This window comes from Phoenix dactylifera, chromosome 6, assembly GCF_051530095.1.
Source record: "Phoenix dactylifera cultivar Ajwa chromosome 6, Ajwa_hap1_PhDact_Kaust_v1.1, whole genome shotgun sequence".
NCBI classification, from domain to species: domain Eukaryota; kingdom Viridiplantae; phylum Streptophyta; class Magnoliopsida; order Arecales; family Arecaceae; genus Phoenix; species Phoenix dactylifera.
In genome coordinates, this window is record NC_143195.1 from 28,241,954 (window position 1) to 28,255,106 (window position 13,153).

At 38.4% G+C, this 13,153-nt stretch overlaps 1 protein-coding gene, 1 non-coding gene and 1 pseudogene across 3 annotated transcripts; 2 read left to right on the plus strand and 1 right to left on the minus strand.

The window, feature by feature from the left end:
* The first annotated feature begins 1,992 nt into the window (after positions 1-1,992).
* Positions 1,993-8,234, plus strand: LOC120108081 (protein NRT1/ PTR FAMILY 8.2-like). The gene is made up of 4 exons (XM_039121628.3): positions 1,993-2,315; positions 2,405-2,622; positions 3,810-4,405; positions 7,072-8,234. Exons 1-4 carry the CDS (start codon positions 2,138-2,140, stop codon positions 7,922-7,924), a joined length of 1,845 nt encoding a protein of 614 aa, XP_038977556.3. The 5' UTR covers positions 1,993-2,137; the 3' UTR covers positions 7,925-8,234.
* Positions 8,235-9,494: 1,260 nt separating this feature from the next.
* TRNAA-CGC (transfer RNA alanine (anticodon CGC)) lies at positions 9,495-9,567 on the minus strand. Its single transcript has one exon. It is a non-coding gene; the product is annotated as a tRNA-Ala (tRNA).
* A 554-nt stretch (positions 9,568-10,121) lies between these two features.
* LOC103723299 (shugoshin-1-like) lies at positions 10,122-12,163 on the plus strand (annotated as a pseudogene). Its single transcript, XR_016395658.1, has 9 exons — positions 10,122-10,271; positions 10,373-10,411; positions 10,529-10,637; positions 10,752-10,775; positions 10,961-11,029; positions 11,115-11,171; positions 11,252-11,360; positions 11,446-11,506; positions 11,606-12,163. The product of XR_016395658.1 is annotated as a shugoshin-1-like (transcript).
* Positions 12,164-13,153: the final 990 nt, after the last annotated feature.

Here is a 13,153-nt window from a genome sequence, read left to right on the forward strand (position 1 = left end):
TCTAAGGATATAAGAAAATGTATCCACTCTAATTTCAACTTTTCACGAGGGAGAAATGGTTTTACTATTGTCATTAACCTAACTAGATGCAAATTTAGGTTTTACAAATTATTAAATGTAAGTATAATAAATACAATTCTTTGAAAGATTTTTCAAATTTATTTTAAAATTTAAAAGAAAAATTTTAAGCCCGGTTATGGCAGGCCGGAGCCGGTTGCCCAGGAAAACTAGCCCAGGTGCGCGAGACAGCTGGCAGGCTGGCAAAACGAAATATGAACAGCCCAGGCAACCTGGCATTACTAAAAAAATAAAAGAAATAATGCTACTACGCAAGACCTGGTTATTTTATGACCGAGGATAAGAGGAAGCAGCACAAGTAGCAGTTGTTGACGTCAGATCATCCCCCAAACTTATACCCATCGGGACGGCAGTTTTGAATCCTTCTCCATCGACTACGTACTCTTCCTTGGAAGCCTTTCTGCCACCCTGCACCATTTCCATGCATGAAGAGAAAACGATATTTGGAACGCTTCCAAGATCAAGCCTGCAACCCACTTCTAGATTGTCAGAACTCAGAAATCATGCTGATTCATTCTGCAAGAGACTCGATCCGTTTCTGATGATGATCAGGAGGATATAGTGTAGTGTATATAGTTTTTTTTTTTTCATGTACAACATGCCCCTCTTTTTATGGATTAATTTATTCGCAAACTATAAGCTCTCTTGCATAAACTCTCACATTTGACTTACAATATTGTAGTAAAGAAAATGACTCTTTACCAAAAAAAAAAGAAAAAGAAAATGACTCTCTGTTGAAAGAGAACAAAAGGCATGCTGCAGGAGAATATTATGAAGAAGCTTCAATTGCGTGCCATGTTTAGGTGACAGTTCTTAAATTTTGTTATTGGTAGATTCTTGCGAAATTCTCTTCGCTGATCCAAACCCATCACAAAAAAAAAGAATTTATCTATATTCTAGAACCATTTGATCAAAATCTAACTCCTTCGATGATCAGTTGTTGATGAGATGATATCCAGTCCAAACTTCAACCTATCTAGAAGCGATGAAATATATATGTTTTCTTCCACATGACAAAACTATTTACCAATTTAAGAAACTAGATTAATTTTATGAACTTTTATGTATAATTAATTATCTATTTTCTGATATTTGGTAAGCTATATGTAAGTGTTAAATAAACTTATGCAATCTGGTTTAGTTGGTTAAATCTAGCTGTAATCATATATGAACTTTTTCTTTTTTGGTGGTGAATTATATGAACTAATGTTTGACGTCTAATTATTATTGTAACTCTGCATTTGATAAATGCTCTGTTTCATTTTTGATTGCTGTCTTTTTAGTATTTTTCCTCCTTATGCAAGTGATCAACAAATAAAAGTATATTTTTATTTTTGAGGGAAAAAGGTAGTCTTTGTAGAGTGATGTATGAACAAATGGCAGAATCCGAGCAGATTGGAGCCAGATGGGTGTGTTTTGTTGGAATGGACTCACGAGTCCGAGTCTTCTGCGCAAGTGACGAAGAAACCCAATTCCAGGAATTCATAGCTGCCATAACAGTTGTAAATTTGAATTTCAAATTCATTCAAATTTGAATTTTAAATTCATTCAAATTTGGATTTCAAATTCATTCAAATTTGGATTTCAAATTCATTCAAATTTGGACTCACCAGAAGAGGAATTCTTAGCTATTATAACAGCTGCCAACTTTGGACTCACTAGAAGAGGAATTCTTAACTGTTTGCTCAAAATTTGAATTTCAAATTCATTCGAATTTAAATTTTGAATGTGCTATACTTGTATACATTTTCCGGCTGGTGCAACAGCTCTGTTTTTCTGCTTTTTGATTTTTTTTAACTATATCCGTACATATATATATATATATATATATATATATATATGTGTGTGTGTGTGTGTGAGATATTTTCGCTTTAGCAAAGAAAAGAAAAGAAAAGAAAAGAAAAGAAGGAAGAAGGTGCATTGTGCATGATATGGTACACGTTTTTGAGCCCATCCGACCGTAGAAAGCTGGAACGCTAAACCTAGCCGGACAGCTGCTACCCAACTGTACTGGCAATAATTGCCGCCTGCGGCCAACCCCCCAATAAATCCCAGACACATGCACTCTCCTCCTCCATTCCGTCCACAGGCCGAAGTAACAGCAATGGAGGTCGAAGCCGCCGGCGGTGGTGACGATATGACCACGCACTTGGTGAGCAACGGCTCCGTCGACATCAGAGGAAGGCCAGCGGACAAGCGGAAGACAGGAGGGTGGAAAGCCTCCCCCTTCATCATAGGTAAATAACTTCGACTCCTTCTAGCCTCCCCCTTCATCATAGGTGATAAGTGTGAGGCTCTGATGTATTTGTGAATGAATTGTTGCTAGCGAACGAGGTGGCGGAGAGGATGGCCTTCTATGCCATAGCAGTGAACATGGTGACGTACTTGGTGAAGGAGATGCACCAGTCGCTGCCGGACGCCGCCACCCACACCACCGACTGGATCGGGGCGGCCTTCATCCTCACCATCCTCGGCGCATTCCTCGCTGACGCCTACCTTGGCCGGTTCTTGACCATTGTCATCTTTTCATGCATCTATGCAGTGGTATGGTTCTAATTTTTTGTTCAAGTTCTTAGTTTTTTGATTGCATGCTTAGGAGCATGGAGGGTGTGTTATTGCGTCAAACATATCATGCAGACGGCTTGAAGACCACAGTAACAAAATGCTTTTAATCTCTACCTGTCTTTTTGTCTGTCTCCCTGTGCGTGCCTCTATTTGGCTGGCTCCTGCCAGTCCATTCCACCAACAGGGAGATGGTGAGTTTAGCAGATCACTATTCCCCAGTGCTGCCAGTCCATTGACAGAGGAAAATAAATACAAGAATTTAATGCTCACCGGAATGCTACATGAAGTAACAAAGAAATGAAATAATGAAAATAAAAAAAAAAATCCATCAAGTCAGACATTGTCTTCGAATTTTGGAGGGAGCATATGTATCGTGTATTTTTCTTCCGGGCTTTGAGAGAATTAAGTTTCACATCAGAATGGTTAAGATAGTTTCTATTTTTTTTTAAAAAAAAATTATCTATATTTTTCTGAACTTGCAATTTGAATCCCTCAATCTCTGGGCTTATTTTGTTTTTAGTTTAGTTCTCTAAATAAAATTTTAGGTATAACCTAAAGATAATAAAATTCACATGATCACCAGTATCAGGACAGGTTTTGCCCAAAAGTTTGACATGAAAAACTCTTGGTTAAGAATGGTACAGGGTAAAACTAGAGACAGGATGGAGTGGGTAACCATTCTGAATAGATAACCGAGAATAAATTCTTCGCTTTTCTCAACTGAGAACATCACATTCTTGTTAGTTTATCCTTAGCTAGTGCTAAGGTTCTTATCCTGATTCTTTAGTTCAAAACTATGCTTTTAATGTTACAAATTTTTCAGAACATTTTAAAAAAAAACATTTTTATCTAGAATGTTTCTGTTTCCTCAAAATCTCATAAAAATCTAGGGATGTTGAGAAATAAAAATCAAGGCAGATTATTTTTTTCCAGAACTTTATATAAGACCATTTAGCCTCTCCAGATTGTTAAAGGAAAATTTTGTTGACTGTTGAGTCCTGATCTTCTCAAAAAAATTGTTGACTTCTAAGCAGTGAAACCTAGCAGACTTCTTGAGCTCTCGCTATTGCTGCATGAAGTACTAGGATAAAAAAGACTAAAAATTTCTCCCACATTAACATGGATATATATAGTTATGGTGAGCTCAATCTCTGCTGTTGTCTCAGGGTATGATACTGCTGACTCTGTCGGCCTCCGTCGACGGTCTCCGTCCGCCGCCACCGCCATGCGTGCCGGGCTTGCCAGGCAGCGTGTGCAAGCCAGCGACCTCCAAACAGACTGCATTCCTCTACACAGCACTGGTGCTCATCGCGCTCGGGACCGGGGGCATCAAGCCATGCGTCTCCTCCTTCGGGGCCGACCAGTTCGACGAGGCCGACAAGAATGAGGCCCACAAGAAGTACTCCTTCTTCAACTGGTTCTTCTTTGCCATCAACATGGGAGTCCTCCTTGCAATAACACTCATGGTGTTTGTCGAGGAGAGGATGGGGTGGGGCTGGGGATTCGGGGTGCCGGCGGCCTCCACGATGGTGTCGATACTGGTGCTTGTTGCCGGGGCTCGGTTCTACAGGTATCAGAGGCCGGTGGGTAGCGCTTTTACAAGGTTTGTGCAGGTGGTGGCGGCGGCGTGCCGGAACCATGCAAAGGGGGTGGTGGTGGCGGCGGCGAGTGGAGGAGTGAGGGAGGAGGAGCTGTACGAGGTGAAGACCAAGGAGTCGGATATAGTTGGCGCTCGGAAGCTGCCCCACACGAACCAATACAGGTTTGGTATCTCTCTTTTTTCCCCCTTTTTTTTAATTAAATTAAAAAATTCTGCATTTATTACAATTACATCCAACTACTTATAAAATATACACTTATATTCAATTAAATTAACAGCATTAAAAAAATTTATTTATCTCATATAAAAAATTAAAATTATTTTTGAACGAGGAGAGTATGCACATCCTTTTTTTAATATCATTGGATGGCCGAAAGATTATTTTAATTATTTTTTATTTTTTTTTCTCATATGACATCTAGATTCTATTTAAAATTAACATTTGATTAATATTTTATTAAATTATAAATTAAAATATTGAATAAAAATATATGTTAAGAAGGTAAGCGTAGATTTTTTATTAAATATAAATGTAACTTATTTCTAATCCCATTTTTTTTATTTTTTATTTTTTACTTTCCTCTGTGCCTACTTGTGTGCATGCGCTTTCTGCCAGGGGAGTTTGACTAGTGTGACAACCTCGTTCCAATTTCCAAACTCTCCAGATTCCTGTTTCAGAAGTTTTGTTTCATCAAGTCCTTTGGTTGAGTACCAATTAATGATTAGTCCTTACACATCTATCTTCAGATTTAATCCATTACATCCACTTTGACTTATTTTTTCACAAATATGTAAGTTGTTTTACATAAAAACGAAAATTAAGAAATCAAGGACTGAGAATAAAGTGTTCAGTTAACAGGACTAAACATAAGAAGACAATCAAATCTAGTATTCTGCTGCTGCGGTTGTTATTTTTCTCTTTTCTTCCTCGTAGTGAGACAAAACTAGTTTTGTATGGATTTGTAGAAAGATGCTGGATGGGTAATCTATAGCAAGTCATGCAGTTCATTAAAGGCTCTTGGAATTAATTCATTGTTACATTTTTATATATATATCAAAAAAAATCATTGCTGCATTTTGGAATTTTAGATCTAGTTTGTAAGGGATTACACACTGCAGAAGGGTGTTATTCTGTGTTATCCCTGGAAGTACTCCCAAACAAGTTATTCTTGCGAAACGGGACTGCTCATCCTTAACAATATGGTCAAAGAGAGGATAAACGGGGATGGGTGGTTCTTTAGGTACACCGAAACAGAGTTATGTCAATTTTTTTTATCCCTGTTGCTTAGTGAAAAGGCAAAAACATCTATTTCTTAGTAAAATGTATAACTTAAAATAGCAAGAGAATACTTGTCTTTTTTATTCAAAAAGTGATCATCATATAATTATTATATTTTGGTACTAGGTAATGATTACGTGCATGGAGATTAAAAATTTGTTCCAAACATTAATTTCATGTTTATCCCTGCTTATCCCTTATCAGTACTGGCTGTACCTATCAAGGATGACAATAAATAATTCCTGAGTTGAATATTCTGCTTGCAAATAATCTATTCTGGTTTTACTTTCACAAAGTTCGTGGAGGCCTGCAAACTAAGCAGCTTTGTTTAAGGGGGGAAAAAAATATAACATGAGGCTTTTATGTGTAGAAACAGGTTAGGTATTGAATATTTGGCTTCCAGTGTGAAACAGTTGGCTGACACATGGTTTTCCATTTCAATCAGCTCATTTAAGAATGTTACGAGTTTTCTGATAAAGACTTTTTTAAGTTCTTATGACAAGCTAAGAAAACCCTCTGCACATAAGGGACGGCTACAAAGAACTTGTAAAAAAGTTCCTCTCTTTACTCTAAACAGTTTCTGGGCTATTGGACACCTGATTATTTGGCCTTTTCCTTTTGTTATTATGTTCCTTTTGGTAGATGAATGTGAGTCCAATTCAGACCAAACATTAAAAGATGGATCATTTGGTTTCTCGCAAATTATGAGAAATTCTTAAACAATCTATAGAAGTGGCTCAAGTGTTTATAATGGACACGGGACAAACACAATGGATTCAGTAGTATAACGCTAAGGTTGTAAGTGAACTAGATTGACCTGCTTTTGGTATGGAATGACCTGAAATAACTTGGTCTAATCCAAGCTGAAAAATATATAATACATGGATCAAAATTGAATTATTAAGTGACACTGCCCATATTATACCCTCCTTAAATTTATAGTTAAGGAACTAATTTATTTTTGTTCATAACACACATTTTTTGTGATAATTTACGAATTCAGCAAAAATAAAAAAAAGTTGATTGAGTGGATCTGTAATGATCCAGGACCTTATCCAACAAAGATAATCAGAAGTGTTCCCTAGTTCATATTGATATTATGTATAACAATTCAGATCCTCGTATAAAAAATTTAGTCAAAAATTATTATTTAATTTTTTTGATCTTGTATAAATATTCAATACATTTCCGATATATAACCGATGCAGGGCTAAAACACCCTTCCTTACAGTCTTTACAGATTCATGCACTTTAGTAGAGATATATAACACTAAATTCGAGCCAAAATACATAATGAAGGTTCCTTTATGTTTGTCGACCTGGTTTTCATATGAGGTTCCTTGTTGTTTAGACCTAGAAGAATTTTTACCACTTATCTGTATCTTGCTTGTCTCAGTATCGATTATGATACACCCCTTTGGTAATAATTGTTACATCACCAAATAGCACACAATGGTACATATAAGACCACATCACTAATATTCAGCACCAACATACATGCTAACTCCTTAATTAACCTCTCTAACCTGAACCCATGCATTGGTTTTAGGTTTTTGGACAAGGCAGCCGTTGTCACTGATGTCAAAGACATTGGCACCAGCAGATGGAGGCTTTGCACTGTGACTCAAGTAGAGGAGTTCAAATGCTTCGTAAGAGTCCTACCTGTATGGGCCTCCACCATAGCCCTCTCCATCTCATTCGCCCAGCTTTCCACCTTGTTCATCAGCCAGGCGACCATCATGGACCGGAAGCTCGGTCCCCACTTCGCCATTTCCCCAGGCTCGGTCTCCGTCTTCGCCGCCATTAACGCCCTCCTCCTCGTCCCCATCTACGAGGGCCTTGTTGTCCCCTTCCTCCGCCGTTTCACGGGCCATCGCCGCGGCATCACCTCCCTCCAACGCATGGGAGTCGGCCTTTTCATATCCATATTTGCCTTCTTCTCCGCTGCTGTAGTCGAGAAGAAGCGACGAGACCATGCCGAGGCTACGAGCATGAGCGTGTTCTGGCTGCTACCTCAGTACTTCCTCATGGGCAGCGCTGAAGTGTTCACGTATGTAGGCCAACTGGAGTTCTTCTACGACGAGGCCACCGATGGGACTCGAAGTCTTAGCAGTGCTATGTTCCTTAGTGAGATCGGGATTGGGAGCTGGTTGAGCACTGCTTTGGTGAAGATTGTTGGGAGAACTACAGGCGGAGTGGAGAAGGGGTGGCTTAGAAACAATCTCAACCAGAGCCGGCTGGACTGCTTCTACTGGGTGTTGTGTGGTATCAATGTGGTCAATTTCTTTGTGTATCTGGTGGTTGCTCGGCTTTACAGGGGAAGGGATGGGTCCTATGGGACTGTGATAGATGCAGTGGTCATAAAGGATGAGGCCGATGAGAAATCTACAGCGGAACCATGATCTCCATTGACATATGCGTCTGTAGAGATACCAGGCATGTTTTGGTTCAGGTTGATCATTTGGCATCATGCATATTCTCCCCAAGGCGTGAAGAAGACTTGTGAAAGTCTAAAGCATGTTTTGTTTTGTATTCATACACTTCGATGCCGTTCGTTGCGTTTTATTCATGGCTTAGTTTATATGATGTATTAGGTTAAGGTGCTAGAATTTAAGGTTATAAGGCTGGAAGAAAGTTACACTGGAGGGTGGGAAGATAATCAGTATTGATATTTGCATGCGGAAATGATATTATTTACTTAACTGAACCTTCTTTATTCTTTGTACTCATTTTTCTTAGCTTTGATTTCCAAATTCACATATGAAGAAACTGTAATAAAGCTGGTGCGTTTCATTCATGATCGATGCATATATGTTTCCAGCCGAACGATATATTGTTGATCGGGCAAATCGATGGAGGTTCTCTTCCCTCTTTGGGATGTATATAAACATAAAAGCATCAATAATTTCCATCCGCAAGCCACTCTAATGCTTGAATTTAGCTTGGATCGCCACCACCGTCCAAATTAAACACCCCAATATTTCCATAGATATATTCACCTGAATTTTCGTTTCTGACTCATGCTGCAACAATTCCAAGAACTTCTCAACCCATGCTCGTCCCACTCATATTACAATTTTAGAACTTTGTCAAATCAATAATGTAAAAGCTATAGGCAGCCCTTTTATGCAAGAATTTTATCATTCCAGTTAACAACATCCCGGCCTATCTATGATCACCTTTTGATGCCATATGCTCCAAGATCAAGATAAGTAGCAATGGTTGCTAATTACATGGATTTTCACTAGCACCATGGTTTATAATGTGCACTCCAGTGTGAGTTGGTCATGTGAATGACTCATACATATCAAGGTGGAGATAACTTACTGATTCCTCTTATTTCATCTTCATCACAGGCGGACACATGTATATGCAAGCCACTCTATTTCTCGATGGTTTGGTCCACCCCGATCAAAATAGACCAGTAGCTACATACAGATTGAGTACATTTTTTTATGATAGTACCTTATTTAGGTGCCATTATTATTGCTGCAATGTTGTACATATAATAAGACTTGGATTTCAAGTTAGTTCGCTCCAATTTGTTTTTTTAAATTGAATATTAAATATTTGGTAAATTTAGCTCTTACTTTTTTTCTTACCAAATTACTCTCTTATTTTGAAGGCAAATTGACATGGAGATATAAAGGTGGAGACAACTTATTGATTTCTTTTTATTTCATCTTCATCACAGACGGACACACAAGCTACTATATTTCTCGATGGTTTGGTCCACTTTGATCAAAATAGACTAGTAGCTACATACAGATTGAGTATATTTTTTTATGATAGTTTCTTATTTAGGTAGCATTATTATTGCTGCAATGCTGTACATATAAAGACTTGAATTTCAATCTAGTTCGCTCTCCAAAAAAAAAAAAAAAACTTTAAATTGAATATTAAAAAATTGGCAAATTTAGCGCTTACTTTTTTGTTACCAAAATGCTCTCTTATTTTAAAGGAAAAACGACATGGAGGTGCGGGGAATCGAACCCCGTGCCTCTCGCATGCGAAGCGAGCGCTCTACCATATGAGCTACACCCCCTGATGCGGGAACTTTTACTTGAAACTCTAATATCATCCAAATTTCCTAACTACAAGTCTACTACTCCGAACCGTTAGGTGATGAGCTAAACAGGCACCAGACGGCCCCCGACTTAGGCTCGGATTGCTTGACTTTGGAAGCTAGGCTCGGACTACCCAGCTTCGGATAGTCGTTGCCTATCCGAACCTCATCCCCCACACCGCGATCTTCCCCTACACTCTTTCCGTAGCTCCATCTATTTCATATCTCGGCCGCCGTGAAAGGTTTTATAAGGCGGAGATAGAATTCCTGGGAGCTCTCTTCTTGGTCGTCCATAGAGGGAGTTGGCCTTCTTCACCCGGAAACTGACGTCCTTGAAGGCCTTGGGTGTAATTCCCTAACCTACTTTTTTCATATTTCCCCTTAAAAACCGATCTTTCTCTCTTCTTCTGGGGTCTTCTATGTTAATTCTAGGGTTAGGGTTTGGGTATTCTTGTTTTGTTTGCGTTGGGGTGTAATGAAATTCTGATTGGATGGCAGCGGGGATTCCCAAGGGGGAAGGCAACCAGAAGACGATGACGTCACTGATAACGAGGAAGAGGCTCTCGGACATCACCAATTTGACGAGCATCAGGAGGTCGCCAAGATCCAAAGCGGAGGATCAAGAAATGGTGAAGGCCGTACCCACTGTGAGTGCTAAGAATTACATTTCCCAACTCCTCACGGTAACCCCCCATTCTTGGTTTCATCTCTTGTTATCCTCTCTTCCTAAGACTTAAAAAGAGGGGTTTTTCTGACCTATTGGTGGTTTTGGACCCAATTCCAGGAAAATTCCGCTCTTTTCGAAGATAATTGAGGAGAAAAAGTATGTTCTTTTCTGTGAAAGATTGATGGTACAATAGATTTTTTTCTCCTCCCTTTTAATTTGATTCAAGTGGAATTCTTTTAATTCATTTGTCCTTTGATTTTGGTCATCGAACAGTAAAATCATAGATATGAACGGCATCGAGTTGCGGAAGCTCCGATTCATGCTGCAGAAAGCACATCAGCAGAATGCACAGTTCGCCCATACTAACTCTCAGATGCTAGCGGTTCGTTCTTTATCCTATCCTCTCCTGTTCTTTAATTGCACTGATAACAAACACTTCTTTTGTTTTCTTAAAATTTTCCATTCCATTCAACCATGTTTTGCTTTTGATTTGCAGGAGTTCAATTTAGGTAAAGACAGAGTAAGTTGTTCTCTCTTTCCTTTGATATATGTGTTTCTACATAGTGAACTACAAAGGAAACTTATATCATGGTTTCAGAAAGCTAGAAATTTTCTTATTCCATCCTGTATGAATGTACCATTAAAAACATTGTACCGCTTCTGGTGATAGTCGAAATTTGTGATATTGTATTTATTTGTATGAAGTTAAAAGCAATGCAGCATGAGCTTGGATGCATGACAGCAGCTCTCAGAACAAAGACTTTAGAACTGGAGGTCTGGCACCTGTTAACACTACCTCATGTTTTTCTATTGATCTTTCATGTGAATTCTGAAGCAATAACACATTTTTTTCTCCCAGGAAGTAAAGAAACTTTATAAACAACACAAACAACCACACAAGAATATAAACATTGTGGTATTTAGCAATTTGATCTATTTTAACATTTGAAATTGTTCGTCAAGCCATGGATGCTGATAATGCTCCAAAATTTACAGTTTAAGGAGAATAAAAACAAGTTGGCAGAGTTTGTGCCAGACGCATCCCATCTAGCTAGTTACCAGAAGGCTTGCAGTCCCAATGGGAAGCGCAAACTGAGAAGTCGATGTAAATTGGATTTTTTTTTTCTCGATATCTGATATCCATCTCAGACACTTCCCCACTTTTTCAATTCTAATTTCTATTCTTTCAGCCCTAGGAACTACTACATTACCTCAACAAGTTGCGGCAAAAGAGAAGAACGAATGCAGAAAGTAATACATGTTTTACTTTGACTTTGTGATGGTACAATATTTCAAGTTTTTCACCATTGAATCCTGTATTCAATAATGTCCATGGGCCTTTCACATTAGTAGCAGGACTTTGAGAAGGAGATCCAGTAATCTGAATGCTGAGCATTGTGAACCTACCGAGGGATTGTTCGAAATAGAGGATATAAAATTTCCAATCCGTTCTCTGACCAATGACCCCATGCATGAAGACAATTCTGCTCAGCTAGACCCTTCCTCAGCTCAACCCAAATCAGATGCCATCATGAACCCTGTAAAGGTTGAATTACAGGAAGAAAAGAACTCATCAAAAGATCATCAAGGGTCAAGGAGATCGTCACTTGGAAGGCCTATGCGGAGGGCAGCTGAGAAGGTCAATTCTTACAAGGAAGTGCCTCTCAATGTCAAAATGAGAAGAAACGAGTAAGTGGTTAGAAGAGATGCTCAACCAGGTGATGACAAGTCCAAAATTGACATGCTCATCCATGTTGTAGGATGCATGATACAGTTTGATTTTTTTGTACTGAATTACCTTAGTGAAGTCTTAACTGATAGAGGTTTTGTATTTTGGTTATTGGTAAATGATCATGATACTGCCTCACTGATTTTGAGCAGCACTCTTATTCTGGGTATTTAGGAAAATTGATAGATGCTTTTGAGAAAATTATACTATCCTTTCAACTGAATGCAAGTTTTTGGCTGCTGCCTTTATGAACATGAGCTTTCGCATTTTTCTTGTGCGAGTAATCGATGTTATGCTTTTGTTAAGTTCAAAAATTTATTTTTGTAGATTAATAATTTCGAGACCTTATATGTCAACTATTATAAAATATAGTATAGGTGTGATAAAGTTTCTCTCTTTACACCTGCAAGCGCATTTGATATGACAATTTATCCATTTGGCTGATGAATGTCAAAACCTATAGAAAACTTTATTGTATTAAACCATACAATCATGGGATCGATCTTCAACCATTACCTTGCTTGCTTGCTCCCTTAATAGACACCTTCCTTCCCTTTTTAAATACAACCCTACCTCCTTAAGTATCTCCTCCACAGACAAGATATATATGATCATCTTCTTAAATTGAATACTTTTTATTTTTTTAATCAATTATGATCATATTGCAGTGATCTTTTTAAAAATTCAAGTTGAAAATCATAACTATAGATGACTAGAAACAGATAATGTAAAATTGTGCCTAGTTACTAAACCCCCTTTTCACCAATTCTTTTACCCTCTTGACTTCCGTCCCCTTGTTTCTTTTTTTTTTTTAATTTTTTTGGTTCCTCCTCATTGCCTCCCATTTTTAGTTTTTTATGCAATTACCATTATTTATCTTAGAATATATGCAAATCTTAAAATAGTTTAAATCCGAATAATATTTCCAACATCCCTATGTACGTGTGTGTGTGTGTGTATATGTTCTAATGTTTCTAAGAATAATGTTCATACATGTCAAATAACGAAATGAGTTTTTCATTTATTGTGGAGAAGCCGGTAAGGAACAGGACAGAGATGGAGAAAGAGAGGAGAGTAGGGCTGATAATGGGCTTCGGCCAGCCTAGGCCCGTCGGGCCGGGCCGACTTTCTGCTGGCCAGGTTGAGAACGGGTCATGGGTCGGGTTCTG